Source organism: Oncorhynchus masou, chromosome 24 (genome assembly GCF_036934945.1).
Source record: "Oncorhynchus masou masou isolate Uvic2021 chromosome 24, UVic_Omas_1.1, whole genome shotgun sequence".
In the NCBI taxonomy this organism is placed as follows: Eukaryota; Metazoa; Chordata; class Actinopteri; order Salmoniformes; family Salmonidae; genus Oncorhynchus; species Oncorhynchus masou.
The window spans coordinates 7,930,918-7,951,928 of record NC_088235.1 but is presented as its reverse complement, the minus strand read 5'-3'; the positions used below and the strand labels follow the sequence as shown (position 1 = coordinate 7,951,928).

The 21,011-nt window shown below is 45.7% G+C and overlaps 1 protein-coding gene across 2 annotated transcripts in view; it reads right to left on the bottom strand.

Annotated features, from left to right (window-relative positions):
• Window positions 1–912: 912 nt before the first annotated feature.
• The window catches only part of LOC135511829 (inactive carboxypeptidase-like protein X2), a 64,641-nt gene continuing 44,542 nt past the window's right edge, over window positions 913–21,011 (bottom strand). For both annotated transcript variants that reach the window (XM_064933309.1, XM_064933310.1), the window contains one exon: window positions 913–2,102. In XM_064933309.1, coding sequence (XP_064789381.1) covers window positions 1,825–2,102 — 278 coding nt within the window. In that variant the 3' untranslated portion in view covers window positions 913–1,824. The remainder of the gene's footprint in view (window positions 2,103–21,011) is intronic.

The window sequence follows — 21,011 nt, the reverse complement described above, 5'->3', positions numbered from 1 at the left end:
AGAACAAAAGAGGAAAGCCCCCCCACCCCCACCTCCCAACTTGTGATGTCATGAGGATACCTGGACCAGCTATTGAGACATTTTGTTTTGTTAAGTAAATCAGGGGATAAATGAGCTGAAAAGCAGCCTGGAGTCTAAATCCTTTAGGACTCTAAATCCTTTAGGACTTTAAATCCTTTAGGACTCTAAATCCTTAAGGACTCTAAATCCTTTAGGACTCTAAATCCTTTAGGACTCTAAATCCTTTAGGACTTTAAATCCTTTAGGACTCTACATCCTTTAGGACTCTACATCCTTTAGGACTCTAAATCCTTTAGGACTCTAAATCCTTTAGGACTCTAAATCCTTAAGGACTCTAAATCCTTTAGGACTCTAAATCCTTTAGGACTCTAAATCCTTTAGGACTCTAAATCCTTTAGGACTCTAAATCCTTTCTGAACGCAGAAAAGTAACATGAGGAGTGGCATTATATAAAAAAATATATAGAGCTTTTTCTACATTCAAAATATATGCATCATTTTATTTATTTATTCCAAAGAACAATTTCAAAAGATATTACTTGCAAGGATGAAGCTTGTAAACGTGTCGGTAAGATAGTTATTACTGCTTTGTACTGGTACTGGTACTGTACTGGTACTGGTACTGGTACTGTACTGGTATTGTACTGGTACTGGTACTGTACTTGTACTTGTACTGGTACTGGTACTGTACTGGTATTGTACTGGTACTGGTACTGTACTGGTACTGGTACTGGTACTGTACTGGTACTGGTACTGTACTTGTACTTGTACTGGTACTGGTACTGTACTGGTATTGTACTGGTACTGTACTGGTACTGGTACTGTACTGGTACTGGTACTGTACTTGTACTTGTACTGGTACAGGTACTGTACTGGTACTGTACTGGTATTGTACTGGTACTGTACTGGTACTGGTACTGGTACTGTACTTGTACTTGTACTGGTACTGGTACTGTACTGGTACTGTACTGGTATTGTACTGGTACTGTACTGGTACTGGTATTGTACTGGTACTGTACTGGTACTGGTACTGTACTGGTACTGGTACTGGTATGGTACTGGTACTGCATGAGTTAGTAGAGAGACACATGGTAATATCCATGGTCAAAATTCATCATTTAAAATATAGACTGACACTTTCATGACCAAATAATGGAATATAGACTGACACTTTCATGACCAAATAATGGAATATAGACTGACACTTTCATTACCAAATAATGGAATATAGACTGACACTTTCATTACCAAATAATGGAATATAGACTGACACTTTCATTACCAAATAATGGCACAAAGGAAAACATGGACATTTCAGGTTAGTCATGTATACTGTAACAACTCTTTGGTAGAGAAGTCATTGCAACTTTTTTTAAGATGCGCGCGCCCCCCCCCAAAAAGACACGTATTTTACAGTAAGACCAGCACCAGAGAGCTTAATTCATGGTTGAAAGAACAGCACCTTGTTTTTAATACAGAAAAATGCCGTTATCACTCAAAATATCTCATCTTTTACCATCAGTCTCCAATCTGCACTTCCACAGACACTCAGGATGGACGTGGCTAAAGCAGAGAAAGGAGTTCCGATCAAAGAAGATGTTGGATCAGAACTAGAGAGAGAGATGTTAGAGTCTGTCTCTCATTGCTCTCTTCACACCTAGCCTTGTCCCAGATCAGTTTGTGCTGTAAAACCCTCTGGTCATTGGCAGATTGGCAGAACAATGACCACAGGTGTTGGCAAGACAGCGCATTCAGGTGCGGGACCAGGCTACTCGTTCTCTCTAACGCTCCCTGGTGGGGGCCCCTATGATGTCCTCACACGTCTGTGTCGGGGGCCGGGCCTGCGTGCTTGCAGCTGCCTGACGGGTGGCCTGAGAGGCTGCCTGATGGGCTGCTTGTTGTACCTCTCCATGATCTCCTTGATGCGTGACAGGTTGGTGCGGCTGACGGTGAAGTCACAGCGGGTCGCTCCGACGTCATAGCCCACCTCACACACCTTACTGCTGGCGCTGTAGCCCTCGGCCCTCACCGTGATGCTGTACTCTCCTGGGTTCAACAGCCTCCAGTAGTCCCCGTCCGCCGCTAGGGAGACAAAGAGAGGACTGGGAGTGAGGGAGTGAGGGAGGGAGTGAGTGAGGGAGTGAGTGAGGGAGTGACCTCAGGGTTAAAGTAGAGCTGAAGGAATATCCTTCTGAATAAATCAGGCCTTTATTACTGGGTTGTTACTACACAATAATAACATTATTATCCAAGAATAAAGTGAGGGAGTGAGTGAGTGAGTGAGTGAGTGAGACACCTAAATCTTATGCATAGATTCTTATTAGAATTGGCGGGGGCACTAGAAAAGTCTGCAGCACCAAGAATGGCCTACAGCAGCACCTAGATCTTCTGCACAGATTCTGTCAGACCTGGGCCCTGACAGTAAATCTCAGTAAGACAAAAAATAATGGTGTTCCAAAAAAGGTCCAGTCACCAGGACCACAAATACAAATTCCATCTAGACACAGTTGCCCTAGAGCACACAACTATACATACCTTGGCCTAAACTTCAGCGCCACAGGTAACTTCCACAAAGCTGTGAACGATCTGAGAGACAAGGCAAGAAGGGCTTTCTATGCCATCAAAAGGAACATAAAATTCTACATACCAATTAGGATTTGGCTAAAAATACTTGAATCAGTCATAGAGCCCATTGCCCTTTATGGTTGTGAGGTCTGGGGTCCGCTCACCAACCAAGACTTCACAAAATGGGACAAACAACAAATTGAGACTCTGCATGCAGAATTCTGCAAAAAATAACCTCTGTGTACAACGTAAAACACCAAATAATGCACGAAGAGCAGAATAAGGCCGATACCCACTAATGATCAAAATTCTACAACCACCTAAAAGGAAGCGATTCCCAAACCTTCCATAACAAAGCCATCACCTACAGAGAGATGAACCAACATGGTCCAAGCACACCAAGACAGTCGTGAAGAGGACACAACAAAACCTATTCCCCCTCAGGAAACTGAAAAGCTTCGGTCCTCAGATTCTCAAAATGTATCTTCAGCTGCACCATCGAGAGCATCCTGACAGGTTGCATCAATGCCTGGTACGGCAACTGCTCGGCCTCCGACCACAAGGCACGACAGAGTACATCACTGGGGCCAGGCTTCCTGCCATCCAATTGTCAAAGACTCCAGCCACCCCAGTCATAGACTGTTCTCTCTGCTATCGCACGGCAAGAGGTACCGGAGCGCCAAGTCTAGGTCCAAGAGGCTTCTAAACAGCTTCCTCAATAACCTCAGGTGCCCCTGCACATTGACTCTGTACCGGTACCCACTGTATATACTCTCGCTATTGTTATTTTACTGCTGCTCTTTAATTATCTGTTACTTTTAATTCTTATTTGTATTTTTTAAATTATTATTATATATATATATATATATATATATATATATATATATATATATATATATATATATATATATATATATATATATATATATATATATATATATATATATATATATATCTTTAAACTGAACTGTTGGTTAGGGGCTTGATAGTAAGCATTTCACTGTAAGGTCTACACCTGTTGTATTCGGTGCACGTGACTAACACAATGTGATTTGATTTGATTTGAACTTGAAGACGAGTCCCCTAAGCAAGCTGGTCCTGGGGCTCTGTTCACAGACACAAACACCCAACCTACAGAGCCCCAGGACAACAGCACAATTAGACCCAACCAAATCATGAGAAAACAAAAAGATAATTGCATGACACATTGGAAAGAATTAACAAAAAAAACAGAGCAAACTAGAATGCTATTTGGCCCTAAACAGAGAGTACACAGCGGCAGAATACCTGACCACTGTGACTGACCCAAACTTAAGGAAAGCTTTGACTATGTACAGACGCCGCCGTAGGCAGACCTGGCTCTCTTTGTACTTTAACCATTTGCACATCGTTACAACACTGTATATATATATATATATAATATGACGTGTGAAATGTCTTGATTTTTTTTTAGAACACTAGAGTGTAATGTTTTCTGTTTACAATTTCATATTGATTATTTCACTTTTTTGGGGGGTTTATTATCTACCTCACTTGCTTTGGCAATGTGTTTCCACATGCCAATAAAGCCCCTTTGAATTGAACTGATTAGAGAGAGAGAGAGAGAGAGAGAGAGAGAGAGAGAGAGAGAGAGACAGAGAGAGAGAGACAGAGAGAGAGAGACAGAGAGAGAGACAGAGAGACAGATAGAGAGAGACAGACAGAGAGAGAGACAGAGAGAGAGAGAGAGAGAGAGAGAGAGAGAGAGAGAGAGAGAGAGAGAGAGAGACAGAGAGAGAGAAGAGAGGGAGAGAGAGAGAGACAGAGAGAGAGAGAGACAGAGAGAGAGAGAGAGAGAGAGGAGAGAAGAGAGAAGAGAGAGAGACAGAGAGAGACAGAGAGAGAGAGAGGAGAGAAGAGAGAGAGAGGGAGAGGAGAGGAGAGGAGAGAAGAGAGAGAGAGACAGAGAGAGAGAGAGAGAGAGAGAGAGAGGAGAGAAGAGAGAGAGAGGGAGAGAGAGGAGAGGAGAGAAGAGAAGAGAGAGAGAGAGGAGAGAAGAGAGAGGGAGAGGGAGAGAGGTGCTACATGTGTATTGTAGGTTACGTGTCAGAAGAATTGTGAGAAAGTTCAGCGTTCACAGCCCTTGTCAGCATTCTGATCCACATTGCATTCCACCATAGAGGTCACGGACTGTGAATCACCAAAAAAAACTTGTTTTCAGCTAGTCAAATGTAACTTTCCTGTATGCAAATATAGCCCTGGAAGAAAGCAGCACATCTTGATACTTCGCAACAGCGAAAGGCAAAGAGCTCCACAAAGCAATCCTCTAGGAATTCACTGACTGAACTGGCAGAGAAAGGAGGGAGGGTAGAACATAGAGAAAGGAGGGAGGGCAGAACATAGAGAAAGGAGGGAGGGTAGAACATAGAGAAAGGAGGGAGTGCAGAACATAGAGAAAGGAGTGAGGGCAGAACATAGAGAAAGGAGGGAGGGCAGAACATAGAGAAAGGAGGGAGGGCAGAACATAGAGAAAGGAGGGAGGGCAGAACATAGAGAAAGGAGGAGGGCAGAACATAGAGAAAGGAGGGAGGGCAGAACTTAGAGAGGGGAGGGAGGGCAGAACTTAGAGAAGGAAGGGAGGGCAGAACATAGAGAAAGGATGGAGGGTAGAACATAGAGAAAGGAGGAGGGCAGAACATAGAGAAAGGAGGAGGGCAGAACATAGAGAAAGGAGGGAGGGAAGAACATAGAGAAAGGAGGGAGGGCAGAACATAGAGAAAGGAGGGAGGGCAGAACATAGAGAAAGGAGGGAGGGCAGAACATAGAGAAAGGAGGGAGGGTAGAACATAGAGAAAGGAGGGAGGGGAGAACATAGAGAAAGGAGGGAGGGTAGAACATAGAGAAAGGAGGGAGGGCAGAACATAGAGAAGGGAGGGAGGGCAGAACATAGAGAAGGGAGGGAGGGCAGAACATAGAGAAAGGAGGGAGGGCAGACCATAGAGAAAGGAGGGAGGGTAGAACATAGAGAAAGGAGGGAGGGCAGAACATAGAGAAAGGAGGGAGGGCAGAACATAGAGAAAGGAGGGAGGGCAGAACATAGAGAAAGGAGGAGTGCAGAACATAGAGAAAGGAGGGAGGGCAGAACTTAGAGAAAGGTGGGAGGGTAGAACATAGAGAAAGAAGGGAGGGCAGAACATAGAGAAAGGAGGAGGGCAGAACATAGAGAAAGGATGGAGGGTAGAACATAGAGAAAGGAGGGAGGGCAGAACATAGAGAAAGGAGGGAGGGCAGAACATAGAGAAAGGAGGGAGGGTAGAACATAGAGAAAGGAGGAGTGCAGAACATAGAGAAAGGAGGGAGGGCAGAACTTAGAGAAAGGTGGGAGGGTAGAACATAGAGAAAGGAGGAGGGCAGAACATAGAGAAAGGAGGGAGGGAAGAACATAGAGAAAGGAGGGAGGGCAGAACATAGAGAAAGGAGGGAGGGCAGAACATAGAGAAAGGAGGGAGGGCAGAACATAGAGAAAGGAGGGAGGGTAGAACATAGAGAAAGGAGGGAGGGGAGAACATAGAGAAAGGAGGGAGGGTAGAACATAGAGAAAGGAGGGAGGGCAGAACATAGAGAAGGGAGGGAGGGCAGAACATAGAGAAGGGAGGGAGGGCAGAACATAGAGAAAGGAGGGAGGGCAGACCATAGAGAAAGGAGGGAGGGTAGAACATAGAGAAAGGAGGGAGGGCAGAACATAGAGAAAGGAGGGAGGGCAGAACATAGAGAAAGGAGGGAGGGCAGAACATAGAGAAAGGAGGAGTGCAGAACATAGAGAAAGGAGGGAGGGCAGAACTTAGAGAAAGGTGGGAGGGTAGAACATAGAGAAAGAAGGGAGGGCAGAACATAGAGAAAGGAGGAGGGCAGAACATAGAGAAAGGATGGAGGGTAGAACATAGAGAAAGGAGGGAGGGCAGAACATAGAGAAAGGAGGGAGGGCAGAACATAGAGAAAGGAGGGAGGGTAGAACATAGAGAAAGGAGGAGTGCAGAACATAGAGAAAGGAGGAGGGCAGAACTTAGAGAAAGGTGGGAGGGTAGAACATAGAGAAAGGAGGGAGGGCAGAACATAGAGAAAGGAGGAGGGCAGAACATAGAGAAAGGATGGAGGGTAGAACATAGAGAAAGGAGGGAGGGCAGAACATAGAGAAAGGAGGGAGGGCAGAACATAGAGAAAGGTGGGAGGGTAGAACATAGAGAAAGGTGGGAGGGTAGAACATAGAGAAAGGAGGGAGGGTAGAACATAGAGAAAGGAGGGAGGGCAGAACATAGAGAAAGGAGGGAGGGCAGAACATAGAGAAAGGAGGGAGGGCAGAACATAGAGAAAGGAGGAGGGCAGAACATAGAGAAAGGAGGGAGGGCAGAACTTAGAGAGGGGAGGGAGGGCAGAACTTAGAGAAGGAAGGGAGGGCAGAACATAGAGAAAGGATGGAGGGTAGAACATAGAGAAAGGAGGAGGGCAGAACATAGAGAAAGGAGGAGGGCAGAACATAGAGAAAGGAGGGAGGGAAGAACATAGAGAAAGGAGGGAGGGCAGAACATAGAGAAAGGAGGGAGGGCAGAACATAGAGAAAGGAGGGAGGGCAGAACATAGAGAAAGGAGGGAGGGTAGAACATAGAGAAAGGAGGGAGGGGAGAACATAGAGAAAGGAGGGAGGGTAGAACATAGAGAAAGGAGGGAGGGCAGAACATAGAGAAGGGAGGGAGGGCAGAACATAGAGAAGGGAGGGAGGGCAGAACATAGAGAAGGGAGGGAGGGCAGAACATAGAGAAAGGAGGGAGGGCAGACCATAGAGAAAGGAGGGAGGGTAGAACATAGAGAAAGGAGGAGGGCAGAACATAGAGAAAGGAGGGAGGGCAGAACATAGAGAAAGGAGTGAGGGCAGAACATAGAGAAAGGATGGAGGGTAGAACATAGAGAAAGGAGTGAGGGCAGAACATAGAGAAAGGAGGAGGGCAGAACTTAGAGAAAGTGGGAAAAAGGGAAGAAGAGGGTGTTCTAGCCTACTTCATGAAAAGAGGAACTCTCATCTCTCCTGCTCAACTGTTAAGAAGTTTAAAAATAGCACCGCATTGTCATCTTGGATTTACCTCCCTCCTGTCTCCTCTAGGAATGACAACGTTTTTCTCCTGTCTCCTGTCTCCTGTCTCCTGTCTCCTGTCTCCTGTCTCCTGTCTCTTGTCTCTTGTCTCTTGTCTCCTGTCTCTTGTCTCCTGTCTCCTGTCTCCTGTCTCCTCTAGGCATGACATTGTGTTTCACCTCCCTCCTGTCTCCACGAGGCATGACATTGTGTTTCACCTGTCTCCTGTCTCCACTAGGCATGACATTGTGTTTTACCTCCTGTCTCCTGTCTCCTGTCTCCTCCAGGCATGACATTGTGTTTTACCTCCTGTCTCCTGTCTCCACGAGGCATGACATTGTGTTTCACCTCCCACCTCCCTCCTGTCTCCTGTAGGCATGACATTGTGTTTTACCTCCTGTCTCCTTTCTCCGCTAGGCATGACATTGTGTTTTACCTCCTGTCTCCTGTCTCCTCTAGGCAGGACATTGTGTTTCACCTCCCTGCTGCTTCCTGTCTCCTCTAGGCATGACATTGTGTTTCACCTCCCTCCTGTCTCCTGTCTCCTCTAGGCATGACATTGTGTTTCACCTCACCTCCTGTCTCCTCTAGGTATGACATTGTGTTTCACCTCCCTCCTCCCTCCTGTCTCCTGTCTCCTCGAGGCATGACATTGTGTTTCACCTCCCTGCTGTCTCCTGTCTCCTCTAGGCATGAGATTGTGTTTCACCTCCCTCCTGTCTCCTGTCTCCTCTAGGCAGGACATTGTGTTTCACCTCCCTCCTGTCTCCTCTAGGCATGACATTGTGTTTCACCTCCCTCCTGTCTCCTCCCTCCTCCCTCCTGTCTCCTGTCTCCTCTAGGCAGGACATTGTTTCACCTCCCTCCTGTCTCCTGTCTCCTCTAGGCATGACATTGTGTTTCACCTCCCTCCTGTCTCCTCTAGGCATGACATTGTGTTTCACCTCCCTCCTGTCTCCTCCCTCCTGTCTCCTCCCTCCTGTCTCCTCTAGGCATGACATTGTGTTTCACCTCCCTCCTGTCTCCACGAGGCATGACATTGTGTTTCACCTGTCTCCTGTCTCCACTAGGCATGACATTGTGTTTTACCTCCTGTCTCCACTAGGCATGACATTGTGTTTCACCTGTCTCCTGTCTCCACAAGGCATGACATTGTGTTTTACCTCCTGTCTCCACGAGGCATGACATTGTGTTTCACCTCCCTCCTCCCTCCTGTCTCCTCTAGGCAGGACATTGTGTTTCACCTGTCTCCTGTCTCCTGTCTCCTCTAGGCAGGACATTGTGTTTCACCTCCCTCCTGTCTCCTCTAGGCAGGACATTGTGTTTCACCTCCCTCCTGTCTCCTGCCTCCTCTAGGCAGGATATTGTGTTTCACCTCCCTCCTGTCTCCTCCCTCCTGTCTCCACTAGGCATGACATTGTTTGTGCCAATCCTGCTGGAAGCAACAGTGAACTGAACTCACCGTGTGTGCTGAACCTTTGATCCAGCCACAGAAACAGAGCGTTTGATTTCCTACCCATCATGCTGTTCACCCACCCACCCATCCCCACATCTCATCCACTGATCTGTGTGTGAGATACGGTGGCAGTTATGACACTGTTGATCCGCTGTACCAGACACACGAAGAGTGTGTGAGAGAATGTTGTGTGTGTGTGTGTGTGTGTGTGTGAGAGAATGTTGTGTGTGTGTGTGTGTGAGATAATGTTGTGTGTGTGTGTGTGTGAGATAATGTTGTGTGTGTGTGTGTGTGTGAGAGAATGTTGTGTGTGTGTGTGTGTGAGAGAATGTTGTGTGTGTGTGTGTGTGAGAGAATGTTGTGTGTGTGTGAGAGAATGTTGTGTGTGTGTGTGTGTGAGAGAGAATGTTGTGTGTGTGTGAGAGAATGTTGTGTGTGTGTGTGAGAGAGAATGTTGTGTGTGTGTGTGTGAGAGAATGTTGTGCGTGTGTGTGTGAGAGAATGTTGTGCGTGTGTGTGTGAGAGAATGTTGTATGTGTGTGTGTGTACGGTGCCAGTTATGACACTGTTGATCCGCTGCACCAGACACACGAAGAGCAACACATTCTGCTTTGACCTCTAACCAACAACAAAAAATGACACGCTATAAAATGCTAATAACTTATAATTTTGATAACAAAACCTGGAACGTCTTCATTAATAATGTGCGTCTATCCTTCTGTGTGAGAATGTTATGTGTGTGTGTGTGTATCAGCTGTCTGTCTGTCCTGGGTTCACAGTGATGACATCATGTTGATGATTCACACTCTCTGACTAACTGGGGAATAGCAAGTACCTTCTCTACCAGTAGGTCGTTCACAGCAGGGACTTGGTGTTCCCCTCTTTCCACATGCAGAGCCTCCTTTTTAACAGATAAATAGATAGATAGATAGATAGAGAGAGAGAGAGAGAGAGAGAGAGAGAGAGAGAGAGAGAGAGAGAGAGAGAGAGAGAGAGTGTGTGTGTGTGTGTGTGTGTCAGTCGAAAGTAAGACAATTTTAAGAAGAGCAGCTGGACTTGTTTCCTCCCTCCTCTCTGGGACCGCAGCAGAGAGAACTGGATTCTCTTGAAGGAACGTGACTTGCAGACGGAACAGTTGGTTCCAGGAACACTAACAACAGCTACAGATATAGTCCTGAATGAATCGTGAATAACGATGAGTGACGCACAAATGTCAACAATGGAGGTTAGCATACCTCCAAGACATGCTAACCTCTCACCATTACAATAACAAGGGAGGTTAGCATACCCCCAAGACATGCTAACCTCTCACCATTACAATAACAGGGGAGGTTAGCATAGCTCCAAGACATGCTAACCTCTCACCATTACAATAACAGGGGAGGGTAGCATACCTCCAAGACATGCTAACCTCTCACCATTACAATAACAGGGGAGGGTAGCATACCTCCAAGACATGCTAACCTTTCATCATTAATATAACAAGGGAGGTTAGCATACCTCCAAGACATGCGAACCTCTCACCATTACAATAACAAGGGAGGTTAGCATACCCCCAAGACATGCTAACCTCTCACCATTACAATTACAAGGGAGGTTAGCATACCCCCAAGACATGCTAACCTCTCACCATTACAATAACAAGGGAGGTTAGCATACCTCCAAGACATGCTAATCTCTCACCATTACAATAACAGGGGAGGGTAGCATACCTCCAAGATATGCTAACCTCTCACCATTACAATGACAGGGGAGGGTAGCATTCCTCCAAGACATGCTAACCTCTCATCATTACTATAACAAGGGAGGTTAGCATACCTCCAAGACATGCTAACCTCTCACCATTACAATAACAAGGGAGGGTAGCATACCCCCAAGACATGCTAACCTCTCACCATTACAATAACAGGGTAGGTTAGCATACCCCCAAGACATGCTAACCTCTCATCATTACTATAACAAGGGAGGTTAGCATACCTCCAAGACATGCTAACCTCTCACCATTACAATAACAGGGGAGGGTAGCATACCTCCAAGACATGCTAACCTCTCACCATTACAATAACAGGGGAGGGTAGCATACCTCCAAGACATGCTAACCTCTCATCATTACTATAACAAGGGAGGTTAGCATACCTCCAAGACATGCTAACCTCTCATCATTACTATAACAGGGGAGGTTAGCATACCCCCAAGACATGCTAACCTCTCATCATTACTATAACAAGGGAGGTTAGCATACCTCCAAGACATGCTAACCTCTCATCATTACTATAACAGGGGAGGTTAGCATACCCCCAAGACATGCTAACCTCTCATCATTACTATAACAAGGGAGGTTAGCATACCTCCAAGACATGCTAACCTCTCATCATTACTATAACAGGGGAGGTTAGCATACCTCCAAGACATGCTAACCTCTCATCATTACAATAACAAGGGAGGTTAGCATACCCCCAAGAAATGCTAACCTCTCATCATTACAATAACAAGGGAGGTTAGCATACCCCCAAGACATGCTAACCTCTCATCATTACAATAACAAGGGAGGTTAGCATACCTCCAAGACATGCTAACCTCTCAGCATTACAATGACAGGGGAGGGTTGCATACCTCCAAGACATGCTAACATCTCAGTATTACAATTACAAGGGAGGTTAGCATACCTCCAAGACATGCTAACCTCTCACCATTACAATAACAAGGGAGGTTAGCATACCTCCAAGACATGCTAACCTCTCACCATTACAATAACAAGGGAGGTTAGCATACCTCCAAGACATGCTAACCTCTCAGCATTACAATGACAGGGGAGGGTTGCATACCTCCAAGACATGCTAACATCTCAGTATTACAATTACAAGGGAGGTTAGCATACCTCCAAGACATGCTAACCTCTCATCATTACAATAACAAGGGAGGTTAGCATACCCCCAAGACATGCTAACCTCTCATCATTACAATAACAATGAAGGTCAGCATACCCCCAAGACATGCTAACCTCTCATCATTACAATAACAAGGGAGGTAGGCATACCCCCAAGAAATGCTAACCTCTCATCATTACAATAACAAGGGAGGTTAGCATACCCCAAGACATGCTAACCTCTCACCATTACAATAACAAGGGAGGTTAGCATACCTCCAAGACATGCTAACCTCTCAGCATTACAATGACAGGGGAGGGTTGCATACCTCCAAGACATGCTAACATCTCAGTATTACAATTACAAGGGAGGTTAGCATACCTCCAAGACATGCTAACCTCTCATCATTACAATAACAAGGGAGGTTAGCATACCCCCAAGACATGCTAACCTCTCATCATTACAATAACAATGAAGGTCAGCATACCCCCAAGACATGCTAACCTCTCATCATTACAATAACAAGGGAGGTAAGCATACCCCCAAGAAATGCTAACCTCTCATCATTACAATAACAAGGGAGGTTAGCATACCCCAAGACATGCTAACCTCTCACCATTACAATAACAAGGGAGGTTAGCATACCTCCAAGACATGCTAACCTCTCACCATTACAATAACAAGGGAGGTTAGCATACCTCCAAGACATGCTAACCTCTCAGCATTACAATGACAGGGGAGGGTTGCATACCTCCAAGACATGCTAACCTCTCATCATTACAATAACAATGAAGGTCAGCATACCCCCAAGACATGCTAACCTCTCATCATTACAATAACAAGGGAGGTTAGCATACCCCCAAGAAATGCTAACCTCTCATCATTACAATAACAAGGGAGGTTAGCATACCTCCAAGACATGCTAACCTCTCATCATTACAATAACAATGGAGGTTAGCATACCGCCAAGAAATGCAAACATCTCAGTATTACAATTACAAGGGAGGTTAGCATACCTCGAAGACATGCTAACCTCTCATCATTACAATGACAGGGAGGTTAGCATACCCCCAAGAAATGCTAACCTCTCATCATTACAATAACAAGGGAGGTTAGCATACCTCCAAGACATGCTAAGCTCTCAGCATTACAATGACAGGGGAGGTTAGCATACCTCCAAGACATGCTAAGCTCTCAGCATTACAATGACAGGGGAGGTTAGCATACCTCCAAGACATGCTAACATCTCATTATTACAATAACAGGGGAGGTTAGCTTACTCCCAAGACATGCTAACCTCTCATCATTACAATAACAATGGAGGTTAGCATACCCCCAAGACATGCTCACCTCTCACCATTACAATAACAAGGGAGGTTAGCATACCTCCAAGACATGCTAACCTCTCACCATTACAATAACAAGGGAGGTTAGCATACCTCCAAGACATGCTAACCTCTCAGCATTACAATGACAGGGGAGGGTTGCATACCTCCAAGACATGCTAACCTCTCATCATTACAATAACAATGAAGGTCAGCATACCCCCAAGACATGCTAACCTCTCATCATTACAATAACAAGGGAGGTTAGCATACCTCCAAGACATGCTAACCTCTCATCATTACAATAACAAGGGAGGTTAGCATACCTCCAAGACATGCTAACCTCTCATCATTACAATAACAATGGAGGTTAGCATTCCGCCAAGAAATGCTAACATCTCAGTATTACAATTACAAGGGAGGTTAGCATACCTCCAAGACATGCTAACCTCTCATCATTACTATAACAGGGGAGGTTAGCATACCCCCAAGAAATGCTAACCTCTCATCATTACAATAACAAGGGAGGTTAGCATACCTCCAAGACATGCTAACCTCTCATCATTACAATAACAATGGAGGTTAGCATACCGCCAAGAAATGCTAACATCTCAGTATTACAATTACAAGGGAGGTTAGCATACCTCCAAGACATGCTAACCTCTCATCATTACTATAACAGGGAGGTTAGCATACCCCCAAGAAATGCTAACCTCTCATCATTACAATAACAAGGGAGGTTAGCATACCTCCAAGACATGCTAACCTCTCATCATTACAATAACAATGGGAGGTTAGCATACCCCCAAGACATGCTAAGCTCTCAGCATTACAATGACAGGGGAGGTTAGCATACCTCCAAGACATGCTAACATCTCATTATTACAATAACAGGGGAGGTTAGCTTACTCCCAAGACATGCTAACCTCTCGTCATTACAATAACAATGGAGGTTAGCATACCCCCAAGACATGCTAACATCTCACCATTACAATGACAGGGGGGGTGAGCATACCTCCAAGACATGCTCACCTCTCACCATTACAATAACAAGGGATGTTAGCATACCTCCAAGACATGCTAACCTCTCACCATTACAATAACAAGGGAGGTTAGCATACCTCCAAGACATGCTAACCTCTCAGCATTACAATGACAGAGGAGGGTTGCATACCTCCAAGACATGCTAACATCTCAGTATTACAATTACAAGAGAGGTTAGCATACCTCCAAGACATGCTAACCTCTCACCATTACAATAACAGGGGAGGTTAGCATAACTCCAAGACATGCTAACCTCTCACCATTACAATGACAGGGGGGGTGAGCATACCTCCAAGACATGCTAACATCTCATTATTACAATAACAGGGGAGGTTAGCTTACTCCCAAGACATGCTAACCTCTCGTCATTACAATAACAATGGAGGTTAGCATACCCCCAAGACATGCTAACATCTCACCATTACAATGACAGGGGGGGTGAGCATACCTCCAAGACATGCTCACCTCTCACCATTACAATAACAAGGGAGGTTAGCATACCTCCAAGACATGCTAACCTCTCACCATTACAATAACAAGGGAGGTTAGCATACCTCCAAGACATGCTAACCTCTCAGCATTACAATGACAGAGGAGGGTTGCATACCTCCAAGACATGCTAACATCTCAGTATTACAATTACAAGAGAGGTTAGCATACCTCCAAGACATGCTAACCTCTCACCATTACAATAACAGGGGAGGTTAGCATAACTCCAAGACATGCTAACCTCTCACCATTACAATAACAGCATTAGACATTTGGCTTGGCACCTAAGACCCTCACAAACTTTTACAGAAGCACCACTGAGAGCATCCTGTAGGACTGTATCACCACTTGGTACGGCAACTGCACCACTCGCAACCGCAGGGCTCTCCAGAGGGTGGTGTGGTGAGGCCAACACATCACCGGGGGCAAACTGCCTGCCCTCCAGGACACCTACAGCATCCGATGTCACAGGAAGGCCAAAAGGTGATCAAGGACAACAACCATGCAAGCCACTGCCTGTTCACCCCGCTATCATCCAGAAGGCGAGGTCAGTATAGGTGCATCAAAGCTGGGACAAAGAGACTGAAAAACAGCTTCTATCTCAAGGTCATCAGACTGTCATCAGCCATCACAAGCCAGCTTCCACCTGGTTACTCAACCCTACACCTTAGAGACTGCTGCCCCATATACATAGCCATGGAATCACTGGTCACTTTAATAATGGAACACTAGTCACTCTCAACCCTGCACCTTAGATGCTGCTGCCCTATATACATAGACATGGAATCACTGGTCACTTTAATAATGGAGCACTGGTCACTTTAATAATGTTTACATACTGCTTCACTCATCTCATATGTATATATCATATTTTAGTCAATGCCATTCCGACATTGTTTGTCCTAATATTTGTATATTTATTAATTACATTCTTTTACTTTTAGATGTGTGTGTATTGTTGTGAATTGTTAGATATTACTGCACTGTTGGAGCTAGGAACACAAGCATTTAGTTAGATATTACAGTACTGTTGGAGCTAGGAACACAAGCATTTAGTTAGATATTACTGTACTGTTGGAGCTAGAAACACAAGCATTTAGTTAGATATTACTGCACTGTTGGAGCTAGGAACACAAGCATTTAGTTAGATATTACTGCACTGTTGGAGCTAGAAACACAAGCATTTAGTTAGGTATTACTGCACTGTTGGAGCTAGAAACACAAGCATTTAGTTAGATACTACTGCACTGTTGGAGCTAGAAACACAAGCATTTAGTTAGATATTACTGCACTGTTGGAGCTAGGAACACAAGCATTTAGTTAGATATTACTGCACTGTTGGAGCTAGGAACACAAGTATTTCACTACACTCGCAATAACATCTGCTAAAAATGCGTATGTGACCAAAAAACTTTTAATTTTATTAGATTTTATAGCATTTTTGTGGATTTTGATATGAATGCCTCTGTAACTTTCTCACTCATCAACATTCACTGTCAAGCCTGCTCCCTCTCTACCCCGTCAAGATGCTGTTCCTGTCCTAGAGGGGGGGGGGTCTGCTCCCGCTCTCCCCTGTCCAGACGCTGTTCCTGTCCTAGAGGGGGGGGGGATATTGTCACACCTGCTCCCGCTCTCCCCTGTCAAGATGCTGTTCCTGTCCTAGAGGGGGGGTCTGCTCTCTCTCTCTCCTGTCCAGATGCTGTTCCTGTCCTAGAGGGGGGTCTGCTCCCTCTCTCCCCTGTCCAGATGCTGTTCCTGTCCTTGAGGGGGAGTCTACTCCCTCTCTCCCCTGTCCAGATGCTGTTCCTATCCTAGAGGGGGGTCTGCTCCCTCTCTCCCCTGTCCAGATGCTGTTCCTGTCCTAGAGGGGGGTCTGCTCCCTCTCTCCCCTGTCCAGATGCTGTTCCTGTCCTAGAGGGGGGTCTGCTCCCTCTCTCCCCTGTCCAGATGCTGTTCCTATCCTAGTGGGGGATGTGCTCCCTCTCTCCCCTGTCCAGATGCTGTTCCTGCCCTAGAGGGGGGGTCTGCTTCCTCTCTCCCCTGTCCAGATGCTGTTCCTGTCCTAGAGGGGGGTCTGCTCCCTCTCTCCCCTGTCCAGATGCTGTTCCTGTCCTAGTGGGGGATCTGCTCCCTCTCTCCCCTGTCCAGATGCTGTTCCTGTCCTAGAGGGGGGATCTGCTCCCTCTCTCCCCTGTCCAGATGCTGTTCCTGTCCTAGAGGGGGGGTCTGCTTCCTCTCTCCCCTGTCCAGATGCTGTTCCTGCCCTAGAGGGGGGTCTGCTTCCTCTCTCCCCTGTCCAGATGCAATCCTGTCCTAGAGGGGGATCTGCTCCCTCTCTCCCCTGTCCAGATGCTGTTCCTGCCCTAGAGGGGGGTCTGCTTCCTCTCTCCCCTGTCCAGATGCTGTTCCTGTCCTAGAGGGGGGGGGGGTCTGCTCCCTCTCTCCCCTGTCCAGATGCAATCCTGTCCTAGAGGGGGGTCTGCTCCCTCTCTCCCCTGTCCAGATGCTGTTCCTGTCCTAGAGGGGGATCTGCTCCCTCTCTCCCCTGTCCAGATGCTGTTCCTGTCCTAGAGGGGGATCTGCTCCCTCTCTCCCCTGTCCAGATGCTGTTCCTGTCCTAGAGGGGGGGTCTGCTTCCTCTCTCCCCTGTCCAGATGCTGTTCCTGCCCTAGAGGGGGGTCTGCTTCCTCTCTCCCCTGTCCAGATGCAATCCTGTCCTAGAGGGGGGTCTGCTCCCTCTCTCCCCTGTCCAGATGCTGTTCCTGTCCTAGAGGGGGATCTGCTCCCTCTCTCCCCTGTCCAGATGCTGTTCCTGTCCTAGAGGGGGATCTGCTCCCTCTCTCCCCTGTCCAGACGCTGTTCCTGTCCTAGAGGGGGGGGGGATACTGTCACGCCTGCTCTCTTACAGGATGCTTCTCGTCTACAGTACCAGCACCGATCCTTACAGGATGCTTCTCATCTACAGTACCAGCACCGATCCTTACAGGATGCTTCTCGTCTACAGTACCAGCACCGATCCTTACAGGATGCTCTCGTCTACAGTACCAGCACCGATCCTTACAGGATGCTTCTCGTCTACAGTACCAGCACCGATCCTTACAGGATGCTTCTCGTCTACAGTACCAGCACCGATCCTTACAGGATGCTCTCGTCTACAGTACCAGCACCGATCCTTACAGGATGCTCTCGTCTACAGTACCAGCACCAATCATTACAGGATGCTTCTCATCTACAGTACCAGCACCAATCATTACAGGATGCTCTCGTCTACAGTACCAGCACCAATCATTACAGGATGCTTCTCATCTACAGTACCAGCACCGATCCTTACAGGATGCTCTCGTCTACAGTACCAGCACCAATCATTACAGGATGCTCTCGTCTACAGTACCAGCACCAATCATTACAGGATGCTCTCGTCTACAGTACCAGCACCAATCATTACAGGATGCTTCTCGTCTACAGTACCAGCACCGATCCTTACAGGATGCTCTCGTCTACAGTACCAGCACCAATCCTTACAGGATGCTTCTCATCTACAGTACCAGCACCGATCCTTACAGGATGCTTCTCATCTACAGTACCAGCACCGATCCTTACAGGATGCTTCTCATCTACAGTACCAGCACCGATCCTTACAGGATGCCTCTCGTCTACAGTACCAGCACCGATCCTTACAGGATGCTTCTCATCTACAGCACCAGCACCGATCCTTACAGGATGCTTCTCATCTACAGTACCAGCACTGATCCTTACAGGATTCCTCTCGTCTACAGTACCAGCACCGATACAGGATTCCTCTCGTCTACAGTACCAGCACCGATACAGGATGCTTCTCGTCTACAGTACCAGCACCGATCCTTACAGGATGCTTCTCGTCTACAGTACCAGCACCAATCCTTACAGGATGCTTCTCGTCTACAGTACCAGCACCAATCCTTACAGGATGCTTCTCGTCTACAGTACCAGCACCAATCCTTACAGGATGCTTCTCGTCTACAGTACCAGCACCAATCCTTACAGGATGCTTCTCGTCTACAGTACCAGCACCGATCCTTACAGGATGATCTCATCTACAGTACCAGCACCGATCCTTACAGGATGCTCTCGTCTACAGTACCAGCACCGATCCTTACAGGATGATCTCATCTACAGTACCAGCACCAATCCTTACAGGATGCTTCTCGTCTACAGTACCAGCACCGATCCTTACAGGATGATCTCATCTACAGTACCAGCACCAATCCTTACAGGATGCTTCTCGTCTACAGTACCAGCACCAATCCTTACAGGATGCTTCTCGTCTACAGTACCAGCACCGATCCTTACAGGATGCTCTCGTCTACAGTACCAGCACCGATCCTTACAGGATGCTCTCATCTACAGTACCAGCACTGATCCTTACAGGATGCTCTCATCTACAGTACCAGCACTGATCCTTACAGGATGCTTCTCGTCTACAGTACCAGCACCGATCCTTACAGGATGCTTCTCGTCTACAGTACCAGCACCGATCCTTACAGGATGCTCTCATCTACAGTACCAGCACTGATCCTTACAGGATGCTTCTCGTCTACAGTACCAGCACCAATCCTTACAGGATTCCAGGATTATCCATAATCATGGTAGCATCCATATTAAGGTAGAAGTGTTTAGAAACATTATAATCTTATTTACAATTGAAGTGACTCCGAAATGACACAATACATTATTTACCGTTCATTTTCTATTGAGAACAAAATAATCTGTAACACAACCAAAACAAACAGCGAATTCATCCAACAAGTTTGTAGAGTCACAAGCTAGATGTAATCATTGGGTGCTAGGAATATTTGTGTGTGTGTGTGTGTGTGTGTGTGTGTGTGTGTGTGTGTGTGTGTGTGTGTGTGCGTGTGTTTGCGTGCATGTGTGTGTTTGAGACTAACACTGTAGAATTAAGCTGAAAGGAAGAGACATGGGACTTTCATTAATCCCCGAAGCAACACTTCTGCCCATTGCTTTAACTGCACAATGTAAGCTTACCCCCACACATATGACTTCGAAAATACAAGGCAAATAGGGATGGGTACTTGTGTCATCATGCCTTACAGGCAGTATCTACTGTATAGTAATATATTCAGGTCTTTCTATAAAATGGTAGCTATTTCCTGCTGCGGACGTACTTTTGTCAAGCATGAAATCCCAGCATGTTCAGCGTCTGTGAGAGTTTAATGATCCGACGTTATGGTCTTTGGCTCTGGAAGAAGTTATTACTTTTGCAGCGTTAATTATGTTTGATTGATTTACATGCTATAAATATTGCTTATCTGATTATCACGTTCAATTTGTCCATTTGGTTTCCTGTCAAAATGAATATATATACTGTTGTCCATAATACATTCTCTGCTTATGCTGTTTTCTCTAGAATGCTACTGATGTTTTCTCTAGAATGCTACTGATGTTTTCTCTAGAATGCTACTGATGTTTTCTCTAGAATGCTAATGATGTTTTCTCTAGAATGCTAATGATGTTTTCTCTAGAATGCTAATGATGTTTTCTCTAGAATGCTACTGATGTTTTCTCTAGAATGCTACTGATGTTTTCTCTAGAATGCTAATGATGTTTTCTCTAGAATGCTACTGATGTTTTCTCTAGAATGCTACTGATGTTTTCTCTAGAATGCTACTGATGTTTTCTATAGAATGCTACAGATGTTTTCTATAGAATGCTAATGATGTTTTCTATAGAATGCTAATGATGTTTTCTCTAGAATGCTAATGATGTTTTCTCTAGAATGCTACTGATGTTTTCTCTAGAATGCTACTGATGTTTTCTATAGAATGCTACTGATGTTTTCTATAGAATGCTAATGATGTTTTCTATAGAATGCTAATGATGTTTTCTATAGAATGCTAATGATGTTTTCTATAGAATGCTAATGATGTTTTCAATAGAATGCTACAGATGTTTTCTATAGAAAGCTACAGATGTTTTCTATAGAATGCTAATGATGTTTTCAATAGAATGCTACTGATGTTTTCAATAGAATGCTACTGATGTTTTCTATAGAATGCTACTGATGTTTTCTATAGAATGCTACTGATGTTTTCTATAGAATGCTACTGATGTTTTCTATAGAATGCTACAGATGTTTTCTATAGA